The sequence below is a fragment of the Strigops habroptila genome, chromosome 19 (assembly GCF_004027225.2).
Source record: "Strigops habroptila isolate Jane chromosome 19, bStrHab1.2.pri, whole genome shotgun sequence".
NCBI lineage: Eukaryota > Metazoa > Chordata > Aves > Psittaciformes > Psittacidae > Strigops > Strigops habroptila.
In genome coordinates, this window is record NC_044295.2 from 448488 (window position 1) to 474695 (window position 26208).

The 26208-nt window shown below is 46.4% G+C and overlaps 1 protein-coding gene and 1 long non-coding RNA gene across 8 annotated transcripts; one reads left to right on the plus strand and one right to left on the minus strand.

Annotated features, from left to right (window-relative positions):
- Positions 1-732: 732 nt before the first annotated feature.
- Positions 733-26178, minus strand: MAP3K14 (mitogen-activated protein kinase kinase kinase 14). 7 transcript variants are annotated; one of them, XM_030508785.1, is made up of 17 exons: positions 26169-26178; positions 26077-26079; positions 18169-18441; positions 17530-17599; positions 16038-16251; positions 15302-15910; positions 14098-14235; positions 11999-12128; positions 11136-11267; positions 10625-10729; positions 9769-9932; positions 9237-9387; positions 8263-8613; positions 6803-6909; positions 5450-5594; positions 4809-4909; positions 733-3969 (listed from the first exon to the last, which is right to left on the minus strand). In XM_030508785.1, exons 3-17 carry the CDS (start codon positions 18419-18421, stop codon positions 3805-3807), a joined length of 2835 nt encoding a protein of 944 aa, XP_030364645.1. In that variant the 5' UTR covers positions 18422-18441; positions 26077-26079; positions 26169-26178; the 3' UTR covers positions 733-3804. The 7 variants fall into 7 exon arrangements, with proteins under 7 accessions (XP_030364645.1, XP_030364649.1, XP_030364644.1 ...); XM_030508789.1 differs by lacking the exon at positions 26169-26178 and having other exon boundaries at positions 16038-16248; positions 25974-26080; XM_030508784.1 differs by lacking the exon at positions 26169-26178 and having other exon boundaries at positions 25974-26080.
- On the plus strand, positions 6905-10792 carry LOC115617823. The gene is made up of 2 exons (XR_003994685.1): positions 6905-7213; positions 7415-10792. It is a non-coding gene; the product is annotated as an uncharacterized LOC115617823 (long non-coding RNA).
- Positions 26179-26208: the final 30 nt, after the last annotated feature.

Here is a 26208-nt window from a genome sequence, read left to right on the forward strand (position 1 = left end):
ACTTCAAGGCTCTGCTCAGCCCTGCAGCTCCTTCCAGCACTGGCAGGCTCTAGGCGGGTGGGGTTGAATGGGTTGAAACATATGGAGTATAGTGCTACAGGAAAACAGAAGGGAAAAGCCAGGATGTGTGGCTCTGCCAAGGGGCAGCCCCACTTCTTACCACGCAAGTGTCCCTAAGAAGGCTACTGTACCCCAGGCACCTGCCCAGACACGTACCCCGCTCTGCTGGGCACCCTGGGCAGGGAGGTCACAGCTTCTGTGCCCCACAGCAAGGGAGAATGGCTTTAACTTGCCAGAGGGGAGATTGAGGTGAGCTCTGAGGCAGAAGCTCTTCCCTGTGAGGGTGCTGAGGCGCTGGTACAGGGTGCCCAGAGAAGCTGTGGCTGCCCCATCCCTGGCAGTGTTCAAGGCCAGGTTGGACACAGGGGCTTGGAGCAACCTGCTCTAGTGGAAGGTGTCCCTGCCCGTGGCAGGGGTTGGAACTGGAGGAGCTTTAAGTTCCCTCCTAACCCAAACCAGGCTGGGATTCTATGATTCTATGAAATCCTGTGCTTAGATTCATCAAAGTTATTGCTGCCTCCTCCCACCCAGAAATGACTTCTCCCTGCATCCCCCAAACCCAAGGGTAATATAGAGCAGAGTTCAATCAGACCAGGCTTACCTTCGTAACAAATGTCTTACTCAGCACCTCTCTGGGACAAGGTATCAACCACGAGCAATGAGAATGAAGAGTATTTTTGTCCAGCTTTATTTTTTTTTCCCTGTGAAAATGCATGTCAAAATCGTTCATTTCAAGAAATCACAGTTTTATAAAGTGTCATTCGTTCAATACAAGCTCATCATTCCATCGCCTTCACCCACACCAGTACTGCCCATCCCAAAGAGGTGATCAGCTCCACATTGCTTTCCAACAGTGATTCTTCCAGACCTTTGGAAGGAGCAACACAACAAAAGCCATCTGTGTTTGTGACTCCTACTGCTATTTGTCCTCCCTACTCTGATCTGGGGGTCTTACCCAAAGACCAGTTGTTATTACACACACTTCCAGCCAAGTTTTAACGTGGATAATAAAAGGCTTTCCTGATTGTCTCTCCTGTCAGTATTGCACAGCCAGCCTTCCTCTGGAAGCTGGACTTTTTATGCCTGTCACAGCAAAAATCACCAGCCAAAGTAAGAGGGAACTGTCCTGGCAGCAGGAGTGTGTTGAGGAGAGCTCAAGCTGGTACCAAAACCATGAAAACCCTGGAGATCCTGCTGAGAGGAGAACCACATTCAGGACAGTAAGAAAGCACCCGTGGTTTGTGGTATTAGCCAAAGAGTCTTTCCCATCTGGCAGTGCTTGCTGATGCCACAGCCTGTCTTGCACAAGATACGTGAGGTGGAAGTCTGCAGCCTCACTTTCTCACCTGACGTGGTAGCAACACAGGACTGGAGGTTTTGGACGAAACAGGATGGAGATACTGGCTAATGCTGGTGTGAGGGTACAGGAGGACACAGACGTCTCCATCTACCCAGTGAAGACATTGTGGGTTCACATGAGTTCACTGCCTTTCACCCATTCGCGTAGGTGGCCTGATATTAATGTTAATGCTGTAGATGAAGTGTGAAGCTCAGAAGCCCTGGGAACAGAGGGCTGCTGCATCCCGCCCTCCTACTTGGCAGAACTTTAGTCTCGCACCCATGTACCAAACAACTGTACATCGAAGCATTTTGCAGCGAAAGCCACGAGATGCAGCCTTGGGGAAGGGAACAGACCCTGCTTTCGTATTTCAGATTGACACATCACCAACAGACTCTTCTTAGAAACAACCAACAGGTTTCTCTCCTCCCTGCCTCACAGGAAGCCCAGGAAGGGTGCCAGGCGTGGGGAGTTTGGTTGGTGCACCAAATACATGCTCGGGAGAGGCATTTTGATCCCTCCTGCTCCAGAGCTTACAATTCTTAGTAGCTTATGGCATCTGAGAAACAGCAATGGAGCCAACCTACCCACTCCCCCCACTCCTTCCTGGAAGACATGTGCATAGTGTGTTCATTGTTTACTAAAAAGACTCTTCATGTGGCATTGCAGATATAATTAGGTACCTATTTAGGACAATGTATTAAGTGCTTTAGAACAAAAAGTGCTATAAAAACTATACCCAGAGTGGTGACAGGTTCCATTTTTCCTCACGAGTTCCACTTTTTTATTAGATCACAACTTTAGTTTTCTGATGAGGGATGTCACTGCCTTGTGTATCGAAACCAGCCCATGCTCTGGGAGACCAAAGGGAAGGAGTATCAGTTGCTGAAGGAGCACTGCTCCTCAGAAAGGGAGGCCCAGAGTGTAACCTTCCCAGCTATTTCCTAAGTGAACTTCACTTGAGGAAACTGCCAACATTCCTGCCCTGTTGTGCCCCCAGAACCAGCACAGATCTGGCAGAGCCTACCTTGCTTTTTGGGAGCTGTTTCTCTGTTCAGCCTGGATGTAGTTAGCCCCTGCTCAGAGGCCACTCCAGTTACAACACTCTGGAAGAGCAACAGCACCCTGCCAAGTGATTTCCAGGTGTGTAAGGGCTTTGAGCAGTCCTGAACAAATACACTCAGCTTACACCTCCCTCTGCCTTTGTTCTGGCTTACAGGAGGGTTAGCAACACCAGCCCATCAGAATGGGACCCATGCAGCTTCAGTACACTCAAAACAATTGACTCAACAGTAAAAAAAACAGTTGAAAGCTTAAGGCATCCTGGCCCAGCTGCCCACCCCACTCCATGAGCACGTCTTGCAATAAGGGCAGTGATAGGAGGCCTCGTGCCAGTCCCTGAGTGCTGGTGAGGGCAGGCTGAGCTCACACACCACGCACATGTGGGGCACTGACCTCCCGCCCTGGCGCTGAGTGGCCGGATGGGGTGATAGCTGTGAGTGAGGTTTTTATAAATGCTGTAGTCAAAATCAGCCCTTGTCTGAGCTGGGGGAGCTGCCATCCCTTTCCCCTTCCAGGGGGAGCTGCCTGCATAGGACAGTCCACAAGGAGTCCCAAGTCAGTGGTGGAAAGAGGATGGAGGAATACAACCCCTCCACCATTCCCACCAAGGAATACCATACCCTCCTCCTGCCCTACCTGCCAGAGTTGGAAGCAACACCAGAGAGAGAGCACCAGTCAGGGAGGAAGGCTGAAGATGAGAGCTGCAAGCAAAGCTCTTTCTGGGAAGAAAGTTCTTTTCTGATTCAAGAAGGAAGTGTCTGCGGGGAAGGGTGGGAGGTGAAACCAAGAACCCAGCTAGTTACTGCTGTCGATTTTCTCCATGCAAAAGGCTTGAGGTAGAGATGATGCTACCCAAAGCCTACAGAAACGCTGTTTTTCCTCCAGCTAGAGGAAAACCAGCCAGCTCCCCCTGGCACTACCAACCACAGCTGCACTGAAGATACCCAACCTCCTCCTCTGGGCAAGCCCAGCAGCTACTGGCTTCACCTCAGAGGCTGAGCCACAGGAGTTCTCATCCAATCCCCCTCTGCTCCTGAAAAGCACAATCACATTCCTCTGAAAAGCAGGAATTTCCACCCACCGTTCTCAAGCTCAACCTAACACTCACACCCAAAACAAGTAATTCCCACTGTTCCGGGGAACACTTAAGTTCAGGACATGTCTTGGAACTGGATCAGAACAGACAACAGAAGTGAGGCCCGAGAGCAGCGAGCTGCTGAGCCGCTATCCTACTTCAGCACAAAACACCAGCAACTGCACTTGGTGCTCCATGGCAGGGGTGGTTGGAAGCTTTTGCAATTCCTTCTTTCAACAAGGTAAAAACCTCCAAAACAGGAACAGCCTCATGGCCTGTTCTCCAGTTGACCGTGTTTGACTCGCCAGGTCCAGCTGACACTGCAGTCAGGGGCGAGGGTGCACTGCAGCTCGATACCAGAGTCGGGGACCTCCATGTCGTAGTGAACTGGCTGGCCTTCTTTAGTAACCAGACTGAAAGCAGGGACTGGTATCTGTGAAGCAGAACAGACAGATCTGAGTGGCAGTTCAGGTCTCTTTCAGAACATGATATCCCTCTATCAAACGCAGCAAAGAACTTCCCAATCCGAAAAAAAACCCTGGAGAAAGGCTTGTGCTTGGCAGGAACATTCTAACCTTCTCTCATAAGAAAGTACCTCAGAAACTGGACTAGGTAGCATTCATTCAGCCAGCTGCCAAATTGCCTCACCCAAGTTTCTGACCACCGCTGGTGGCTCCTGAACTGCCTATGTTTGGGCACGGTGAATTCCTCTGCAGGCTCTGTGATGTCCAAGAGAACAATGTATGCCAAAGACAACCAGCACCACTGAAACGTTTTCTGGACTTTTGCAACCTCTTTGTTTAGAGATGTTCACCACATTTTGCACTCAGATGAGTCACAGTCCCACAAATACTCAAAAGTTCTTTCAGGGACTGCCAAAGAGGCCCACAGTGAGGTTCACTGCAGCCTGCCAATATCTCCTCCAACCTAACAAGTTGGAAGCATCACAGCCAAACACAGCCTGTCTCCTTTAGCTGATATTACTGCTCTTGATGAGAAGTCATATAGTGATTCTTCTATAGGGAGAGGGGAAAGAATTTATCTTTATAGTCAAGGAGAAGGATTTTTAAGCTGCAGCACAGGTACTTTCTGAGATGGAGATCCTTGTGGTCCCTTTGACAATTAGCAATGGTTTATGATTCAGAAAGCATCTTTGGGTATCACATACCTACCAGCAGCATTGAACTGACACTACTAAATGTGTCATTAAGATCCTTGAATGGATTTCTAGGTCACCATTTAAAGGCATTATGAAGCTGCATTGTGTCTCACCTGGCTGCTTATCCCAGTGGCAATGTCTCCCACCTTTGTCCTGTGGAAATCCCTGATGTGTAAATTTTCTCCACTTAGCAACTGGATCTGGATTTTCACTCCTGAAATGTGCAAGAGAAGTCATTAACTTCTGCTGTAGGCCTAATGACTTCCCAGTCCAACACAGAAAACTTGACCAGCAAGGCACATATGTCGGAAGAACTAAGTTTTGTCTTTAAGCATTTAATTTAGGTAGGTCTTCTGCTGAACATGGAGGCTTGCTGAAGGCAGCAATGACTCACAGGGCAGAGCTGGATTTAGCAAGAAAGCAGCTGAAGGGATGTATTGATTCACACAACATGCCCTCAAAATTACTTTCTAGTCATTTATGGTTATAAAACACATTCTTGCACATGGCAGCTGCACAAGGCAGGGCATACAAAGCTGAACCAGGAACTTCTCTGGCTTTTCCTAGACTATACAGCCTCGAGTGCCTTCCACCCATCCATTACTGGGGCAGACTTGGCCTCTTGGCAGCCCTTATGCTTTTAGAAGGATCTGTGCTGACACAGCAACTGAAGGATAAGAAGAGCTCCAAGGCTCCAGACCCTCTAGACACTGAGAAAGTTCTCCCTGGCCAAAGGGTAGCACTTGAGACTCACCATTGAAATAGCTAGGAGTGTCTGTGTGCCGACTGCGGCTCCGCAGGTTGTTCCAGCTGAAGCTCTGTCCATCTGCCTGGCTGTTCCAGGAATGAATCCCAGAGCTCATAGTGTCCCTCAAGCTATGAGAGGCCTTCATGGAGTTCTGCAGAAATAAGCACAAGTTTGGCAAAGGCTCCTAAAGAAAAGGAGCTTGCATGAGATAAATGTTAAAATAACCTCAGGAAGAAAGAAGTAGAAATCCACAGGGATCTAAGGCTGGGCCTTGAGTTAGTCAACATTTACCTGCCAGGTAGAAAAGGGCATGAAGAGCAATGAAACAGTTTGCAGACATACTATGATACACTCAATAGGCAAATCAATAATCAGTGGAAGAGCTGGACAAGAAAAGAGAAGTTTAGCTCACTGAGTGACAGAATCAAGTGTCAAACAGATTTCTAATGTCAGTAAGCGCCAAGTAACACACAGGAAGAACAGTGAACTGTACATAAATAACTCTGATTCCTACATCATCGACTCATAAAAGGTCAATCTGACACCACCAGCAGAGTGGTGAGTACCAGAAAAAAGTCAAATTAAATCTTAGGGTTGGGTATTTGGGGGAAAATAAAACCAAGCACAGAACCAAACAAAGCCAGAGTCACATCCCACACTGCACACCGTGCTGTGTCAGCAGCCAAACTATTGGACACAACTCTGCTCAATCTTCCTCAAAAAGCTTTAGAAGGCTGAGAAGAGGAACAGAAATAGGAAACAGAGATGATCACAGTCAGAAATGACTCCTGTAGATGGCAGGCTACACAACTGTGGACTCTCAATCTTTGAACACAGTGACTGAAGGGCTTAGGTCTTTTCCTGGTTCAACAATGCTTATTCAGTGCCTCTCTGGTATTCCCTGCCTTATGAACACCAGAGATAGAGCAAATAAAAGAAATTACACTTAGTATTTAAGTAACTTACACTATGTAAGTCATCAGTATGAATGGGTTAAAAAAAGATCCATAGGCTGGGAATGAATGCCCAGGATCAGGGTCTCTCTTCACCTGCCCTGTTCTTCTGGTCTTTCCCCCTAACCGTCCTTTGACCCCGGGCTGCACAGCTATTTGGTCCAAGCTCATCACTGCTTCTTCAGTTCCCTTTTTCTGCATAGAGAAGGTCAAGGCTGCTGAGATTTTTCCATATCCACACACTTGACACTTCCTGTCAGTATACAGCACAGGAGAGCAACTGGACGAAAGGGATCCATGCTGGACAGTAAACTGAAGGAACAACCACAATCCTAAATACCCAACTGTCCAAGGACAAAGGTTACCCTGCCACCCTAAAGCCCCCCCAGCATCCATCTACACTCACTTTCTCACTGGCATCTGACACAAACGGGCTGTCAATGCTGAGACATGAAAGCATTTGTTCTTGCTCTTCCAGCGAGTAAGGCTGTGAAAGGCTGTCCAAAAACAGTTCTGCAAGCAAAAGGAAAGAGAAGGAAGACATTTCCAATGTTTCCTTTCCTGCCTCCCCACTCTAATTACAGTTACTGTAATTAATACCCCAAGTTTCTTCAGCATTATTTAATGAATGTTGATATTGGTGTCTACAAAACACATGGCAAACGATTCCTCTGCTAAACAGAAGCTATGGCCACCACTGTGGAAACCGAGCCAGAAAGGAGAGATGAATTGTGCAATGACTTGCAAAATGAGACAGAGGCAGCACTAGCGCCAAGAATTTCCCAGTTCTTGCCTATTATGTCACTTAGGAGTGACAGTGAGGATGGTGAAGCACTGGAATGGGTTGCCCAGGGAGGTTGGGATGCTCCATCCCTGGCGGTGTTCAAGGCCAGGCTGGACAGAGCCTTGGACCACGTGGTTTAGGGCAAGGTGTCCCTGCCCATGGCAGGGGGGTTGGAACTAGATGATCTTAAGGTCCTTTCCAACCCTTACTATTCTACGGTTCTATGATTAGGAGTCTTCACTCTAGATCCATCCACATTATACCCAGAGAAAGGTCAAACTTATGTATTCAACTCCTGTGGTAACTTGCACTGATAATACCCAGGCTGCTGAAGATCCAAAGCCATCTGAGAAGAAAGCTAACCCTCAGCAACCCCTAGAATGCCATTCCTCAGTTCCACGACAAGTTACACTTCAAGACACTTTTTTCCTAGCTTGAAGTTTTCAATTCATTTTTAAAAACTAGAAAATATGGAATTTAAAAAATGGAAAGGTTGAGTTATAGTGGGGCAATGGAACTGGACTGCTCCTTCCCTCATTTCCACACTGAACTTACAGCAAGTTTTCCAATTCTGGTTTGCAGCTGGTAATCAAATGCATTGGCTGGTGGCTCTAAGTTTTACAATGCAACAGAACAGTTGCAGACTGATTTTAACGACACTGCTTCATTTGACATCTCCCATCCAACAGGCTTATCCCTTTTATCAAAAGAATTGTGTTTGAAAACCTAACATTTCAGATGAAGTTGGAATGCAGACCCCGCTTATATGGTGCACATAAGCACAAGTCTGACATTGGTTGTTTTCTGAGAGGTTCTTGCACCTCTCACAGAAGTTCCCTTCACTGTTCAGAGAGTAGAAGGAAATCCTGATCACCACCTTTGCGGCATATTTAATTGGTTAAGAACTACTACTTTGGGTAATTCAAAGGAAGGCTGAGCAATTCGTGTAATGAGAGAGGAACTATGACCAAAAATGACATCCAAGCTCAAAACCCAGAAATAACTGTCAAGAGGTCAAAAGAAAGCAGCTGTATTTTGATCCTGCTCAAAAAGCTGAATTCCCTCCATAGCCCATCGCTTACCTATTTCCAGCTGCTGAAGCTCTTGCTCTGAAATGGTTGTTGCTCTCTCCACATGGCTGCAGCTCTTCAGGGGGAGAGGAGCTGAGGCAAGAGGTGGAGGATCCCAGGCCTCAGGTAACTCCTTGCACACATTCCAAGGTGTTCCTTCAACCTCCTCTGTTTGCTCCAGAGATGGCGGTGACAGGGCAGGGCTTGCACAAGAAACTTTGACTGCCAATTTTGGGTCAGAACCAGTCTCAGAAACTGGGCTCACTGTGGGGGACAGGGATGTCTGGGGAGTGTTTTCTTTGTTCAGAGATAAATGCCTAGGCTCTCTGTATTCGCCTTTCCAGGGGCTTGTCACACCTCCCACTACAAAAAGCAAAAAGCACACAAAGATTATAAACTAAAGACAAAACAAAAGATGTAAAAGCTTTCCTTCACACGAAGAGTTTCTGAACTGTATCTTGCTGTAAAATACCCAGTGTCTTTAGAAGACAAAACCAGACCACCTCTACTGTACTGCAGAATGTTCTGCTGTATTGCAGAACCTTATGGCAGGGTTAACTTGAAATAAATGATGGATAGTCTTAGAGGCAAGACCAGACCACAAGTAGGAGTTTCAGTTCAGGATGCAACCGCTTTCAGTTTTGCTGCATACCAGGCTCCAGCTCAATGGGTGATACTTCAGCTGAACATGAGCCCAGCCACAGCACACACCTTAATAAACCCACATGGAGCAGAACATTGGCTGCTTCAAGCAGAGAAGGAAGAGCACGTGACAGCACACAGGAAATCTGACTTTATTTGGGTGAGAAGCACGTGGCTGTGGGCAAAAGCCATCAACCCCAAAAGATCCATCAATGCTGAAGCCTGTGCAAATGACATCCTGAACAGTAAAACACACTGATGTTTCCCATAGGGCCACTGACATAACTAGCAACTGGCTACTGTACCAGTGTGGATAAGAAGCTTTAGATACAGGACATTTCTACCTTCTTCAAGTGCGACACTGGTTTTAGTTTTCAGTTCAGACGCAGATGCTCTCTGAACAGGCTCTTTCTCCAGACCCATTTTAATAATCTCAGCAGTGAGAGGGTTGCAGGAAGGTGGAATTTCCCTCAGAGGAGGTGGCTCTTTAGCTATCTGTGTAACAAACAGGAAGTGAAAGAGGTTAGACCAGAGAAGCTTAATTTGATTTCAGAACGGTTCTTCCCACCCTGAAAGCGTTTCCAACTGAAATGACAGCATTAAACAAGAGACCTGAGCAGTAAGTTTATTACAGATGAATGGCTAAAAAGTCACACCCAAGTCATGAGCAGGATGCGAAAGAAACAGCCCTAGCATGTGTAATATCCAGCAGTCAAAGAGGTGTAAGAAATGATCAGCTCCCAAAGCAAGGTTGGCATCATTTAGATGCCCAACTGGCTCTCAGCCAGCCTTCCTGAAACGGCAGCTCTCTACCTGCATATCATGAGAATCTGCAGGCATATGTACCTTTTACTAGAGATATCTTGGGTCACTTACCTTTAGACAGAGTGGGTGATTGTAATACTGGGTCCAAGGGTGGCACCCATTAAGCATATGCAGCATCATACAGCAACTGCTCCAGACATCCACTTTGGAGTCACAACGCTTTCCCATGACCACCTCCGGAGCCATGTGAGTCTCTGTGCCAGGCACATAGTTCCCTAAAACCATTCAAATGAAAACTCACTGCATGGAAACTAGAGAATTGTTCTAATGCAACTGCTGGGAAGCCTAAGGCAGCTTCCTTGTCTTTCCAGTTAAAGTGAGAAATAAGTCACCTTAACCCAAAAAGCAGCACTGTGTGCTTTTATAAGCTTATAGGCTACATTTCCATATCAGTCCCATCCCTTACACATAGAATAAGTATTAATCTCTCCTTCCAAGCAAATCTGGGAGGGGAAACATGACGTTCTACTGGTGAGCTTGGCATAAGCAAACATCCTTCTCTTTCAACAGCTCCATTAAGAAGCACTGTAAAGCTTAACTGCCAAAAAATCAGCGAGGAATTTTGCTTTAGGATCCTTCCCCAGCTGTTTAGTGAGGTTACATCACAAGTCAGAGTTAGATTTTTAAGTTTCAGTGTAGCTTCTTGAAGGGACAAAACACAGACCACAGCATGCTGACAAAAACCCACAACAGCTTTCTAGACCGGGAGGTAAGGACCACCTTCCACCCTGAAGTTCATTTTAGCTGTCAGTGGGACACCTCAGGGTAAGATCACTAAATGTGACACTATGAGCAACATGAAGTCTGGGAAATACAGCAGCTTGCAAATTAGCTAAACATAGATGCTCAAAGAAGAAAGAAGGAGTCAGCAGGGCAATTCTTTACAATCACAGCAGAAAATCCTTACCTGTGACCAAGCACTTCCCCAGGCCATCTGGATGGAGGTGAGCAGAGTGACCGAAGTCACACAGAAGAGCCCTGCTTCCATCATCAGACAAGAGCACGTTTTCCGCTGGCAATGAGAAGGTTTGAATTAGTCTCCTTTGTGTTATGGTCACTGAGATGGAAAAAAAGCCCAAAGCCCACAGAACTACAGTTTTTTGCGCCTCATCCAAGGTCTGTTACTCCTATGAAGCACCACCGGCTTAAGCAAGTACACAACTATAATTATCTGCCCTGGAGATTCTTCTACCCAGTGGTGGGACAGCCTGGGCAAACAGCCTGTCAGAGCCACTGGACGACAGAAAGAGGTGACAAATATGATACGTTCAGCTGTCTAAAACCAAGTTAAGCTCTAACCTCAAATGCAGAGCTGAAAATCTAGTAAATAACCTTTAGCCACTCAGTAATATAATCTCCAAGCAGTTCACCTCTATCAAAAAAAAGAGAAGAACAAGGTACCTTAAGCACAAGCCTACCTTTTACATCTCCATGGAGAATGTTTTGAGCATGAAGATACTCCAAGCCCTCTAATGCCTGGCCCAAATAACTGAGGGCTCTGTCCTCTGGCAGGCAGCCACTCTGTTTAATTAGCTGACCTAGTGAGCCACCTAGAAAGGAATCCAGAGAGCCCATGTTAGCTTATCTTTAAATTCTTCCCAGCATCATCAGCACTCCTCGTGGTTTCTGATGAAGAAACAAGAACTGTCAGGTCTGACAGCCCTTATCTTCCACCCTTGGGCCTGTTCCTTTTTGGTTATTCCCAGAGTTCTTACTGCCCACAGAAACTGGCCTCTTTCATGGAGCCTTTTGCTTAGTGTCAGTTTAATGGTGTTGCTTTGTATCAAAAGCAACTACTCTGTGAGCAGATCAGATATTTCTAGGTACCACTGATCACCAGCCAATTCTTCACAGGCTCTATTTTCCATGGTCCTTGCTAGAAAAAGAGGATCAGGCAACAGCAGCACCAATGTTTGCTTGTACAGAATCCCCTTTTCCAGTACAGTGTGCTTTACGTGGTGCCATGCAAATAAACATGAAAGCAAGAACCAGCACCTGCAATGTCTTTTAGTGAGAACTTGCAGCTGCTGGTCAAGAGATGCACATCTTGAACTGGAGTGAGGCAGGACTGGGAATTTTTCTCCCTCTAGAAAGACCATTGCCATGTACCAGCAGGTGTTACACATACTTATCCCAAGCCATTCCAGAATGAACACTAGGGACACGCTGGATACACCAAAGAATTAACAGATTTAAGACTGGGGCAGGAGGAAGGGGAGATCGAAGTCTGCTGCATTCAGTGGTTACAATGGGACTTCCACTGTGGTTGTTCCTCTCTCACCCTCCATCAGCTTCATGAAGATGGTCACCCATGGTCCTTCCTTCACAGCTCCGTACAAGGGGACAACTTTAGGACTTGTCACTGCAGCACATGTTGTTAGTTCCTCTGCACGGAAGTGTTCAACTTGTACCTACAGAAACAAAGCAGCAGCGCTGAACAGATTGTGATGAATCCCGACTGAATTGTCCCTCTCCAATGCTTGGGTCAGAGTGTCCTGCATTGTCCAACGACAGAGGTAGAAGGATGACCTTCATTAACAGAAATCAATGGGTACAGCAATAAGTGGGAACACTCAGAATGATTCTGAACAAGAACAACGTGAGCCCCTAAATCCTCAGTGTCTGAGTGAAGACTTTCAGAAAAGATGCCAGGTTGCAATACCTCCAGCTTGTAGCTGGTAACTTCAGAAGGTAGTTTCTGTCTCAGTTCAAAAGATAACACTGACAACTGGAGCATTCTGCTTTTATGAAAGAGGGAAAAAAATTAAGGATGGTGCAATACTTGGCAAAAAGTAAATCTCCCCCAAACCAGGAAGGAATATAAAATATGGCCACAAGCAGTGATCCACACTATCACCTTTTCAGCCTGCACAGAGAAACGGTTAAAGAAAAACCCTATTCACTAAGTTTACCCAAGCAAAATAAACCAAGAATTTGCTAAAGCCCAGAAGGAAAACATGAGTCATTAAGGTTCTGTTGGGAAAAGGATGTATCACATTTCCTCACTGTCAGCAATCCAGCTCTAGCTAGTTTTCTTTAATCTCAAGAATTTGGAGAGCAGGTGCTTACAACACCAAGTCTGGTGAAAGAAGGTCAGGTAGTCCCCTTCTAACACAGGCAGACAGTAGGAACTGAAGATAGTTGCTCCATTAAAACAAAACCACTCCTCATTCCTGAAAAGATACCCCACCAGGAACAGCTATTTCTCCTAAGAATGTATTTGCAAAATAGATAATCAATGTAAGTAGTTACATCCTGTCCGAAAACAAGCTGGTCATGTTGCCACAAAATCCCACATCTAAAATATGAGGATGCAGAATAGGAAATACATATGTACGCTTTAAATATGTTTGCTTCTATACAGCTGGCAAACAAAATGGTTAAAAACCTGGACAAGCTGGCTTAGTCTTGCCACTTCCACCTTTCCACAAGCAATGTAGCAAGCTGAGCCCAAATGCAAGCAAGAAAAAGCAAACATTTTAAACTGAAAAACGCAAGTTCCGATTCTTTTGCATCTTAACATTTTTGTACTCGAGACAAATGCTTCCCACACACCTCTTGAAGTTTTCTATTGGAGTAATGTGAGAACCATCAGGTCACAGAGGTGGTGAAACTATTCAAGTGTTAAGTTCAAACCAAGTAGTTTACTTTCTCATCATCTACTTGCATTATCACTCTGCCTTCACCTCTGAGGCGCCCCATGGCTGCCTACAAACCAATACCCTGACTCCAGCTATGTTCCACACGCTTCATACATGGTATGACAATGGCATATCTTGCTGTACAATAGATCATTATGCCAACTTCTGGAAAAATACACATCGTCTGCTGCATCTGGAACAGAATCACCTCATTAAACGTGCAGTATTGCATACGACACTTACTGAACAGATGAAAGCTCTCTCCAATTTAAGCGCTTACCAACTGCCTTATTTTGTCCTATTTTATTCCTTTTTCAACTGAGAAGCACCTGCCATGTCACCATTTACACTAGACATGTTTTCAGATGGGAACAGTTAGATAAGCAAACAACTCCCACTGCTGATTCTCCCCCGCAGTCACTAGGAACATGCTTCCAATCTTTCTGAAAGCCGGCCTCTCTTGGTGCATCTCAGCACACAACCCCAGATCCCCTGCAGCACACTTTGAAGGCCAAATGAACCATTTCTGGCTGCTAAGCTTGACCCCCCTGCACATACAGGCTCTCCAACTGCTGCTTCTCTCCACACCATTAGTTTCTCCTTGGACAGAACCACAGCAGCATTTCACTGTGACTGTATAATAAGCTACCTTCAGTCTATGGCAGCTGGAAAGAGAAGACTTTTTCTCCATAAGCATCCTCGTGTCAGGACCCCCCCCTGCTTTCTCACACATAATTACCTTTTTGGCAGCACACTGAAAGCCTGTCTGTTTGTCCTCTATTTTGTATACTTCTCCAAAAGAGCCAATGCCCAAAGAACCATGACACTTGGTCCAATGAACCTCTTCTCGGTACTCATAATCCACTGGCTTTAGTCTCTGGAAATCAGAAATGATGATTTAGTTTCTGAAAATCAGAAAACAAGATGAAGCAAGGAAAGGAACACTTAAATCTTGAGCTCCACAAGCAACATTCTCAGGCAAAGATACCACTGCACCTCTCTAAAAATCCCTGTCAAAATTACTTCTGTCACAGGCTTGAGATGAAATGATATGGGAGAACTTACTTGATTTCTGTGGGCTCTGGTTGATCTAAATCAGTGTACCCCAGTGCTGTAAAGAAAGCTCACCAGTATCTGGGCAGCTCTGGAGCTCCAAACTATTCCCTTCACATACAGGACATAACTACAAAGCTAAATCCTATAAACAAAACAAGATTGACTAAATGTAGACTAAATGTGTGTGAGCTAAACCTTTTTCATAGTCAGTAGACTGAGATCATGCCTTAGGTCTCAGTGTAAACATATTCAGGCAAGTGAGTGATACCCTGAACTCCACTGACAATACTGACAGGGTCACACTGATTCCACAGAAGAGACCTCTAAGAGGAGTTGAAGGTGGCAAGACCCAACTGAAGGCAGAAGAAATAAATCATGCCTCTAAGATTTACATGCAGTTGCTATGTCCAAACCCTGCACTTGGCAAGGGACAATGGGCGAGTTGCTGGCTTCCTACCACAGGCAGCAGACATGCTTTTTGCACCTTTACAATCTCCATGTCCCTGGTTTCTGTCTGTGTGACAGTCCAGGTCACCTATAGCCAATGAAATATTGCAGCCTGTTCACCTGAATGGATTGAGTTCTCGCAGAGAGAAACAGACAAGACATGTCTGAAGTCTGACTAAGCACAGAAACGCTTCCATAGACAAGCATGGATATTTTGTGAATGAGCAAACAAATTAGGGCCACCAGTCTAAGACAGGGCTTTATATCCTGCAAAAACCAGAAGCACATCTTTAACTGGCAGTCTTCCAACCATCTCAAGAACCATTCAGAAAACTCAGTGTTGTTACAGAAGCCAGCACATGCACGCAGATTCTCTCCCTTCTGAAGCCCAGGAGATGCTCTGCCTTCCACCACACTAATGTGTAGGGTCAGAAGATCACCTCAGTAAGTAGCACGCCTTCATTTTCATCTGCTTCATGAAATTGCTCCTTCGGGTCCAGACCACCTCCTCTCCACGTTTTGGCTAGGCTGGCTAAATTCTGTGGTTCACCAAGACTCACGCTCCCCTTCAAGGCATCCACCAAGTATTCCTCCACAGAAATCTTGTCTGAGCTGGTTTTCATGGACTGGTTGATGCATTTGGAGAAACTATATTCTAAGTTTAGGCCAGATAAGCGATGCTCACTGTCTTGATAGTTGAGATCACCATGGAAGTTTGTCTCCAGAGCATTATGTTTCATGGCATGGAGACGACTGTCCAGATGTGGGAAATGAGGGGGTATTATGTTGTAGGGAAAAGGATGGAGAGTTTCAGGCTGTGGAACACTGTCCTTCTGATAGTGCCGTTTCCAAACATGATTAAGGCACTGAATAGGGCTAATCAACTTGTGCAGTTCTGCTTTGTACTGGCTCCTTGGGGAGTGGAGTTTGCCCATGGACAGAACTTTCTCAGGTTTCTCAAAAGGCAACGGATCATAGAGCGAGTCCTTGTTAAATTCTGAAACCCAAAAACTGTTTCTGTAAAGAATATTTTGGTGTGATTCGTCCTCCTAGAAAATAAAACCAAACAACACAGCTGAGCAGGAACCTCAACACAGCCACCCAAAATTCAACCAAGACCTGCTAGGAGCTTTCAGGGGTCCCAACAGTACAAAAGGAAGGCTTAAGGAGTCTCACCTGGACAGGAATTGGAGTGCAGCTCTCTTGTTCTGGAGTCCTGGGACCTCGCTGGCCAGCAGCCACTGTTTGTATTTTCAGCTTGGATCTTTTCTTGTGACGTTTCTTTCTCGTCTTCCCACGCTGCCTCCCCCTCCAGCAGGTAGGAGCCATCTTCCCCTCCCTTGCATGGGCCACATTGTTAGGGATTTGATCGAGACTGTCTGAGCGGCTACTGGAAACCAAAAGGCATGAAGGCTCTTAGATCTGACGGTGAAAGCACACCTCCAGTTAATAACTGACCCACAGAACAAGAATCAGCAATTCTGCCTTCTGAGATTTAAAGAATAGAGAGCTAGAACATCACGTTTTGCCTTCTAATATGTAGCATTTGGACGTAGATTATAAGTGCAATCTATTAAAACAATGGTTAAAATTAATCAAAGTGTTCACAATATAAACATCTCCTCTATTTGAGAGCAAAATAGGCTCTGCACCAAAGATGACTAAGTGCACTTAAATAAAATAGCTTCAAAACCCCCAGAATTTTCTGGCATGCAAAGCTCAATACTATGATATGATTTCTAGGAATGTGTAGATATACAAACCAGCACAGGCCAGCAGCAACTGGGGGTCTGTACAAGTGGAAATCAATACCAATCATAGTAATTAGATTTTCTGAATGAAGTTGGTAATAGAAAACAGAGTACTTGATCTTCAAATGAAGCAATTGTAATTGTTCTCTTGATTCAGAACTGAACAGTGATGCAGTTCACAGCAGCATTGCTGTCTCCATCTTTTCCTGCTGGTTCAGTGCACCACTGAGTTCTAAAAGATCCAATGAGTGGAGTTCTAGGTGATGGCTTTGCCTGAACATATAGCTGGCATGCATTCCATATAAACCCCCTCAGAAATGGTTCCCTCTGCATTTCTTCAGTTGGTTCTCAGGACAATGTCACAGGCAGTGGGCAGTGCCAAACCGTATACCTCATGAGGCCAGATTCAGTGTCTGAAAGCTGCCAGAAAACAGGCAGCACCCAATTCTATATCCCAGCCAGCCGCTTCAGAGAGTGCTGGAGCTGCTTAAGAAAGCTCCAGTATGTGCCCCAACAGGGCACAAGTTCTTCCTGAAGAAGCGGCTTGCTTCCACAAAAGCACTTCCAGGCTGCCATTTTTCCATCAGAACTGTGACTCCCCTTTTACCACTTTCAGCTTCTCTTCACAACTCTCTTTCTGTTGCTGATGCTGTCATTAAACAAAGGTTCTTCTCTCAGCCCCCTTTATTTAACCTCCCCAGAAACAGTTCCTTTTTCTCAGGACTACTTCTAGCGGCAGCCCAAGTTTCCCACAACTTTCAAAGAAAATGGTGTAACATAAGCCTCGGAGAGAAAAGCTCATTCAAACAGGAGCGCTTTTGGAAAGACATACTGTAAGCACACATCGCTGGTGTGACTTGAAACCATCCAGCAGACATAGCAGTGAAGGTGGGTATTCATGTTAAGAGGTCTCTCACCTGTAACACTTACTATGAGCAATAAAGGATCTCTCTGATAAAGTGGGGCTGAACTCCTGACTGTTTTCACCTGTGTGAAAGAAAACAGGATCATTACATGCCTTCAATGGCAGGCAAAATCTCTCCTAGTAACAAGTGCACTAAGAAACAATCCTACCAACTTGCTAAATCAAACAGTGATCCAAACAAATCACCACACAGTCGTGTCACACCACCCACACTACATCCTTCCTTCCCCAGCACTGGATAGCTTCCCAGCACTGTGAACTCCTGATTCTCCAGCTCTTTCCCACCTGACAGCTTTGTTTTAGTTCTCTTTCTTTCCCCTTTTTTAGAACACCTCTCAGAAGTCAGCCAAGGACAGATGAGCCAGCAGGACACTGATCTATACTCAAAGCAGCTCGGTGCAGTGGCCTCATGCTGTTCTGTTATTTATGTTTTATTCAGTGGACCCTGCCACATTATTAGGAGATTTCATGAGCTTCCTAAATAGAGACTGGGATGTGTCACCTGCTCCACCCTACTTGGGATTACAAATATATTTCATCTCAGCTCTCCAGGAGTGCAAAGCGAGTGAAATCTCATACTGCATTACACATTCCTTTTCCTCAATGAAGAGCAGACTCCCCTCCTACTTACATTCTGCTTGGGCAATAATAGAAATTGATGCACAGCCTCCTTCTGTTTCTTCTTTTGCTGTTCCTTTGGTGATTACATCATTCAGGATTTTCCACTGACTGTGGAAGATGACCTTCTTTGACTCTTCTACTTTGCAAACACTGCTCTGCTTTTCACTCACTGTCTCATTCAGCCCCTTGGTAGCAGTGAGCTCCTTCTTGTGCTTGACGGCTGGATCAGGAGCTCCCTGGCACGTAATTCCCATCACTGCCATTTCCCAGGTTCAGAGAGTCACTGAGGAAGAACAAAAAGCCAAAGCAGAACACTTGTCAAAAACACTTCACAGGCAGAACCGGCTTCAATTTCACGAGAAGTAGGAGGCTGATGAAGGCATCAGATCACTAAATAACCTTATCCAAATCAAGGACCTACCCAACCTCTGAGCATGGTGCTAAGAACCCAAGACTGAAAGCTCCCCATCCCCAACTGTACCACTGAAGAGCTGAATAATCAATGTTATTCTCAGTACTAAAAAGATGAGACTACATAGGTTTCAAAGGGAGATTATTTCTTGGTATATTCTCTTTAGTTAAATACAAACAGTGAAACCATATAAGAGAGGGAACTCCTGTGTCACCGAACAGGAATAACATTCACACCAAAAATAAAGGGAAAAAGACATGAAAGATTTTCTCCTAGAGTGCACCTAGGAGAAGTTACACTGTGCTCTCACACCACATAAAATGGCCATCAAATCCTGCTCATTGCTTTCTTCCTGGTACTCAGTCACCCTCAAATTCTTTTCTCAGTTCTCCTTCCAATGAAACCAGGCTAGATAAGCAGCCTGCTCGTACAGAGCTCCTCCCTCACTCCTCTTCCTTCCCCTTAATCACCAATAGCTTTTGAAATCCTTGTTCAAGCCCAACAAAAGCAGAGCTCTTCCAGTGCACAGGATTAATGCAAGTTGGTGCTGGCTGGAGGACAGGGCTGGTGCTGGAACAGAGGATCCCTCTGCCTGGCAGCAGCTGGCGAGTCAGTCAGCACGGGCTGCTGACCAGGGAGCAGAAATGTAGCTCCAAACAAGTCCCAGCACATGCCAAATCTTGGCCAATTGGCAGCACACAGGAAGGTGGAAGGGAGCCAGGGATGGAAAAGGAGAAGCAGAAAGAAGCATGGAAGTAAGATACTGCGGGATATTGTGGGTGAAAAGCAGGAACGTGGAGAGTTTGGAGTTCCCTACAGCCACACTGAACACGAGCCCGCAGGACGTACAGCTTTGGTTTAGCCCCTGAGCTCCTCACCTCAGATTCTAGACAAATTAAACCCATTGTTTTCTTTTAAACCAGAATATGTTCTATTGGCCTTTACCTGCAGAGGTCACTTCCCTGTGCCAGGGCTCCCACAGCTCAAGCGCACGGTCTCACAATGACCATTTCCACCATTAAACGCCCATGAAAACTCAGCCAGCTCAGCAAACACCTACAGGTGCTAAGCACCACGAGCACAGTGTAAGACAAGAAGCAGGGACATTTGAACGGAGGCCAGCAAAGCCAAGATCTCAGCTCTATTACAGGAGCACATCTTTGAGGCTCATCAGTTTAAATCTGCACCAGGGATTTTTCCTTTTTTCCCCTCTGCCTTGAACAGCTGCCTGGGGCAACAGGATACTGACTCCAACAGGCTCCTGGCAACAGAGAGATCAGTCAGGAAAATGACTAAACCAGTGGGTGCTCCATAAAGGACCCCCAAGGAAAGGGGAAGGGAGCTGTTTGGGAGCCAAGTGCCTGAACCTTGGTGTGATGTGTAAATGAGTCACCTAACAACCTGGCAGGTAGACAAGGAAAGTCAACAATGACCACATTCAGCGGCTGCACAGAGAACAGCTGCTGTGCAAAAGAAGTGCTGATGACAGTATCCCACTCATTACACCCGTCCCACTCCCTCTCCTCTATACAAATTATGTCAAATCTCAGTGCTGTAAAATAATCCCTTGGAGCAGCAGAAAGAGAGCCTGCCAGATGACTAACCCAAGCCACCAGTGACCAAACTGACAAGTTGAGAGCTATTTTTATACTCACTCTCTCCTGATTTGCATTAACTCTGTCTCTCCTTGCCCTCGCCTCCCCTTCAAGGACCTTCAAGGTCTGCAGCACAAACCCATCCCCATCGCCAAAGAATACATCATTCTACCAGTCACTTCTCAGCTTAGTTAAAAGGCAACAGAGGGAGAAGGGGAGAAGCAAAACTGCGTGTCCTTGGTTGCCCTCTGAAATGGAAAAGAATAACAAGGAAACATTACTGAGATTAAAGTCAACAAAGCACATACCTCACTTGCCGACTGAAATAAAAATAAGAGGTAGCTATTGTAAGCAATGTCCTCTAACAGAGCAGCCACCAGCACTCAGACAGTTTAATGTGTGACTCAGGTCTACAAGGCTGTGTAGGCACAGAAGCTGCAAGCCCAGCCCAGTTTAACTGTTGCTGCACAATCTTCAGGTCCTTAGAAGAATCAAAACCCAACTACTTTTTATGGTACGTACAACAAAGCATAGTTGGCAGATTAAAAACAATAACAGAATGTTGTGATCAGTTTGGAAGCCTCACTTCTCTTGCAGCTATGTATTCAGAACTGACCAGGGTAAACTCCGCGCAATGCACTTGGAGGGGTGGCACAAAGCATTCCTAAGCCCCGTTAATTTGGATGTACGTATTTGGTCTCTCAGGCCCAGGCCCCGTGTTCAGCCCTCCTCAGGGAAGTTCTAGATGAAAGCGAGACTTAGGAGCAGTAAATGGGTACCTGAGGTTCCACAGCAAGACCACTAAGAACAGGATTTACCCACATGAGACACGCTGGAGCTGTGGTTTCAGCTGCCTATTTACTTGCCACCACTCCAGGATGAGCACAGCTTCCTGTACAGACATAAGTTATGTACGTGCAACATGAGGAGCTTCAAGTTCTTGAGCTGTAGGATGGTTGCTTCATACCTCAAACTGCTTCTCTGGTTTTCAAAACCTTCTCTCCTTCATCCATGTCACTTAGATTCAACTGTAATTCTTGATTTCGATACCCCTGACTTTCTTCCTTCTGTAGACGTGTGTATGGGCTTATTATTTTCAAGGAGAAAAGGGGAAGTTGGGTGATGATGCAGTAGATAAAAGTGCATACTACACACCTAACCCACAATGGGCTTTTGCTAGCAGCGTTAAAGACTACTTGCTCCTTATCTTCACAAAGGTTTTACACTCACCTCTGGTTAACTAATGTCAGTTCTCACTGCTGTAAAAAAGAAAGTGAGTTTTTACAGAATGAAAGCCAAGCACCATATTAGTCGTCTGTGGAGGCAGGGGCAACTCCTCCCTCAAACAATGCCTATGAGAAGCTAATGGACTGGATAAGATCATCTGACGCTTGTAGGGAGTCAGAATTCAGAAGACACTCAAACATTATTAATGCAAGAGATAACCATGTGCTTTCTACTTCTTTAAAGCCTCCTCCTCCCTCTCTTCTCTAAACAAGTCCCTCTTCACCCTCTTCAGCTTTTCCATCTCAACTGGAAGCTATTTGTGTAGCAGGGACCTTAAAAGAACATTTCTTTTGTTTCATGAAGTTAGTATGTGTATAGAAAGAGAGACTCATAGCTGGAAAAAAGGAATGCAAATACCTCTCCAGCACTAAACCACCCTGCAGCACACCATCACAAGGGATCCCGCTTGGTCTGCATGGCTCAGATCTCCTTTGCCAATGACTTTTTGGAGAATTTCAGTTAACGTTATATGGAGTAGCCCACAAATTCGGTTAAAAAAGACTTGGGAAAGAGCTTTAAAATATAAGTAAGACTTCCTAAGTCAGCCTATGAAGTATGCCAAGTTCTTCTCCTGGTCTGAGTGTGAAGGTTCAGCAGTTTCACATTGACATTTAGTTTGAAGAGAAAAGAAAAAGCGAAAAAAAGTCATGTTGTCTCAGTGAGGTTTCCCACTTCCTTATTGAGCAGAGTTTGATGAACAATACATTAACTTAGGCAGCCTTCTCTTCTGCAGCTGCTAGTGCTTTATTAAAACAACACAAGTAGCATTTCAGCAATGTTGCTTTGCTGACCACTACAACAAAGCAACAGCTGGGAAGAGCCAGGGATTTATGCATCACTAGAGCACGGAATGTCAGCTGAGAAGAAGAACATACACCTTTTGGGGACCTTCCAGTCCTAACAACTGTCAGCAAGGATTCGAGAAAGTGCCAGGTCTGCAGCCAAAAGAACCCATTCAGACTATGAGTGACAAAACCACCACACAAAGACATCCCAGCGCGGCAAAACACAGCTTTCACCATAGAAAGAAAAAGACACTTGTTGAAAAATGAACTGTACTAAAGACCTGGTTTGGGGCCCAAGGAGCAGATATATACGTAGAACCCCTTCAGCCCCCAGCCACCCCTTCTCCTTATCCCTACCTCCTTGCTGCCGCCCTGCCCTGCTCCATGCTATCGATGAGCTTTCCTGCCTGCCCATGTTTCAGATGGAACTGAAATGAAGCTGGTTCTGTTTTTGGCCATGTCAGTTTAAGGCTATCACTGTGCACGGGCCTGGGGCGGTTACTTGAACATGCTGGGTGCTGTCAGCAAGGGGAACTTTCGGTTTGTGTCAGAAGGGACTAAAAAAACCCAGTTGTAGCACTCTACACACACCTCTACCTTAAACCACTGAATGCCATTTGAAGCGAACATGTTTAAGAGGGAAAAAAAAGAAAGACTTCCCTTGAGTATCTAAGAGCTCCAAAGTAAAAATAAATAGAATGCCTGACTGATTAAAATACTGGTGAGTCAGACCACCAGTTGCTATTCCAGGATGCTCACAGCCTTCACCTCCTCCTCTTTAACCAGTGTTAGCCACTTGTCTGTGCAAGAGGCTCCTGTACAGCCTTGTTGGGTTCCTCTCGGTCCCTGGTGTGCTGTCAAGTGCTGCTGCACACAGCTTTACCTGAAAATCCCCAGGTAAAGTGAAGCCTTCTACCTAAACCACCACGGAACTGCCTGCTTGAAGGATTTCACTATCAGCCTTCTGTTCATGAGTTACGTTACAAGTGATAGTAAGTATGTAAACACAGTCTTTAAAGTGGTTTGATAGTAAATACTTCAAAATCCTGTTTCAGCCATTTGTATTGCTTACTGTAAACACTGGGGTAATGAGCTTCAACTGTCTCTTTAGCTGCCAGACATCAGTGTATTGCGGTGGTTTGGTTACAAATTATGGAAGAAAATATTTGACCGGGTTTAATCATCAGCAGAGAAGCTGGAGAACAACTCACCCTGGAACAACTCTTTTCATGTTGCTGAACAAACATGGGAATAACACCATTTGCCCAGAGTTCATAAACATCACTGAAACCCCATTCATGCAAAGAAGTGGCTAATTTTCCTGACTGCTTTGTAAACAAGGGTAACAGAAAAAGCTTCAGAACAAACTTCACCTGGATGAGGTTCTGTTCTCCAGCTTGGCTTAGATGCTCTTACACAGGCTTTCAGGACATCCTGGGTTTTAAGACCCACTTGTGGAGTCAACCTATTTCCTAAATATGAACTTGTCCTATGGAGCCAGGCTGAGAGAGCTGGGCTGGGGCAGCCTGGAGAAGAGAAGGCTCCTGAAGGGGACACCTTAGAGTAGCTCCAGTGCCTAAAGGGGCTCCAGGAAACCTGGAGAGGGGCTTTGGACAAGGGCCTGCAGGGACAGGACAAGGGGAATGGCTTTAACCTGCCAGAGGAGAGATTGAGATGAGCTCTGAGGCAGAAGCTCTTCCCTGTGAGGGTGCTGAGGTGCTGGCACAGACTTTTCCCAGAGAAGCTGTGGCTGCCCCATCCCTGGCAGCGTTCAAGGCCAGGTTGGACACAGGGGCTTGGAGCAACCTGCTCTAGTGGAAGGTGTCCCTGCCCGGGGCAGGGGGTTGGGACTGGATGAGCTTTAAGGTCCCTTCAAACCAAACCAGGCTGTGTTCTACGAAATTATTAAAAAGTTATATAATAAAGCACCTAAATGGACAACTTCCAACAATAACCACAAACACACATTCGAATCAATCTTGCCCAAGCTGACACGACCGAATTTTCAGCAGTTATTGCTATGAACTGTGTTGCACCTTTAAATGTCCAATCCCATTTATAAAATACCATATAAGCAGTAAGGCTGCAATGCTAGGCAAAACCAAAAGTTTAGTGCAATTTAGTACAGACAGAAGTATTTCTATGTAATCTTAATTTATAGTTGGCCCTGAGAATTCAAACGTGATGATTTTATACTATAGAAATACGAACTGACCGGAGCAGTTTCTATCCTGAACAAACTCCCACAGGATAAACTTCCATAATAAATGGAGAAGAAAACTGTCTTTTAGATGAGATGAGGTTCATACTCTTCAGGGCCTTGATGTCACCAAGGAATGAGCAGCAAAGCCCAGTTTCCCACAGACTGAAGTCTGACGTGTCTAGTCCTCACAGGCCTCATCCTGGTCCCCCCACGCACCCTCCTGACCTCCAGCATCTCCAGACCCTTCCTAATTCCAGTCTCATTTACTCTGAGCCAGCTGCTCTTCCTGGAACTTGGAAATCTTCCTGTCTTCCAGACCTCTGTCCCTCTATCTCTACCAACAGGTTTGACTGACGCTTCCCAGCACACTTCAAAAGTCAAAGAGGCAACACAGTCACCTGTGCCTCCACCCTCTTAGCAGCCAGAGCACTAATCAGGGACCACATCTCTGGTACCACTAAAGCTCAGCTCGACCTTCACACTTTAACACTGAAATAAGATTCAGGACAGTGGCAAAGTTCATGAACTCCAACAATGTCAAATCAGGCCCCAGAAATCCTTTAGGTTTTCTGGTTGTTACATGTCTGTTTGTTCTGCTCCTTATTCACAGCTGCTATACAAAGATTCCCTCTCTTACACAGTTAAAATTTAATAGTTAATAGCAAATGACTCATTCCAAAGGAATCTGGTGGCTGTGCCAATAAGAGATTTTAACTCAGTTAAAATGCAATAAAGCAGCACACCACAGACATGGATTTCAAAGCCCAATTCGATTATTCTTATCACTAATGTTACAGCAAAGAAGATGCGAGTTATTACTCATCAAAGAGTTCAGAGAGCCAGCTGAAAGAGAAATGTAGACGTTGTTTATGGATGCTGGTTTCGGACTACTGCTTCTTACATGTGCAGAGCGCCGAACACATGTTCCTAATGTAACCAATTAAAGGCGACAGGAAGCATCTGAGATCAACCACAGCAGCAACTTATTAATCACTAAAGAAGCGTTTTAACGTTTTGCTAGAGAAAGAAGAGTCGCGTCAAAGAGAAGCGCCTCGGCTGCATGCGAGAGGCGAGCGGCCACCGAGCCTCGCTCTTAGTTGGATGTTGTGATTAGCTGGTCCCAGCCTGGGATCATCTCCCCGCTCCCCCGGGCCAGGAAAGCGGCACTCGTGGACACGGCAAAGGCTCCGGCATCACCTCTCGTTCCGGCGGCGCTCCGGGGCCGGGAACCGGGGAGCTACGGGGCCGAGGAGCAGAGCTGCCGGCCAGAGAAGGGTCATCGGGGCTGTCACAGAGCACACGGGGAGCGCGGCCGCGGGAGGAGCCCGTTAGGCGGGAGGAGCCGCTCCAAGCTGTCCGGTGCTCCCAGAGCCCTTCCCGCGGACGCACCGGCCGGGGCCGGGCAGTGCGCTCCCTCACACCCTCCTCCCGGCGGGCTCCGGCAGGCCGGACCGGACACATGCGCTCCACGGCTCCCGCACCGAACACCGCGTCCCGGATCTCGCATCCCGCCCCCCGAGCGGCCGCACCTACCGCTGCTGCCCGGCGGCCGGCCCGGCGCGGCAGAGCGCGCAGCACGGTGCGCGCAGCCCCTCGAGCCTCCTCCGCGGCGCCCCGCTCACTGACAGGCGGTGACCGGCTCCCGCCCCGCCCCCGCGCCGCCGCGCCAGCCAATCAGCACCGCCTCCGCCCGGCCTCGCCCCGCCCCGCCGCCCGCGCGCACCCAACCACCGCCCAGCCGGAGCGCGAGGGCAGGGGGCGGGGCGGG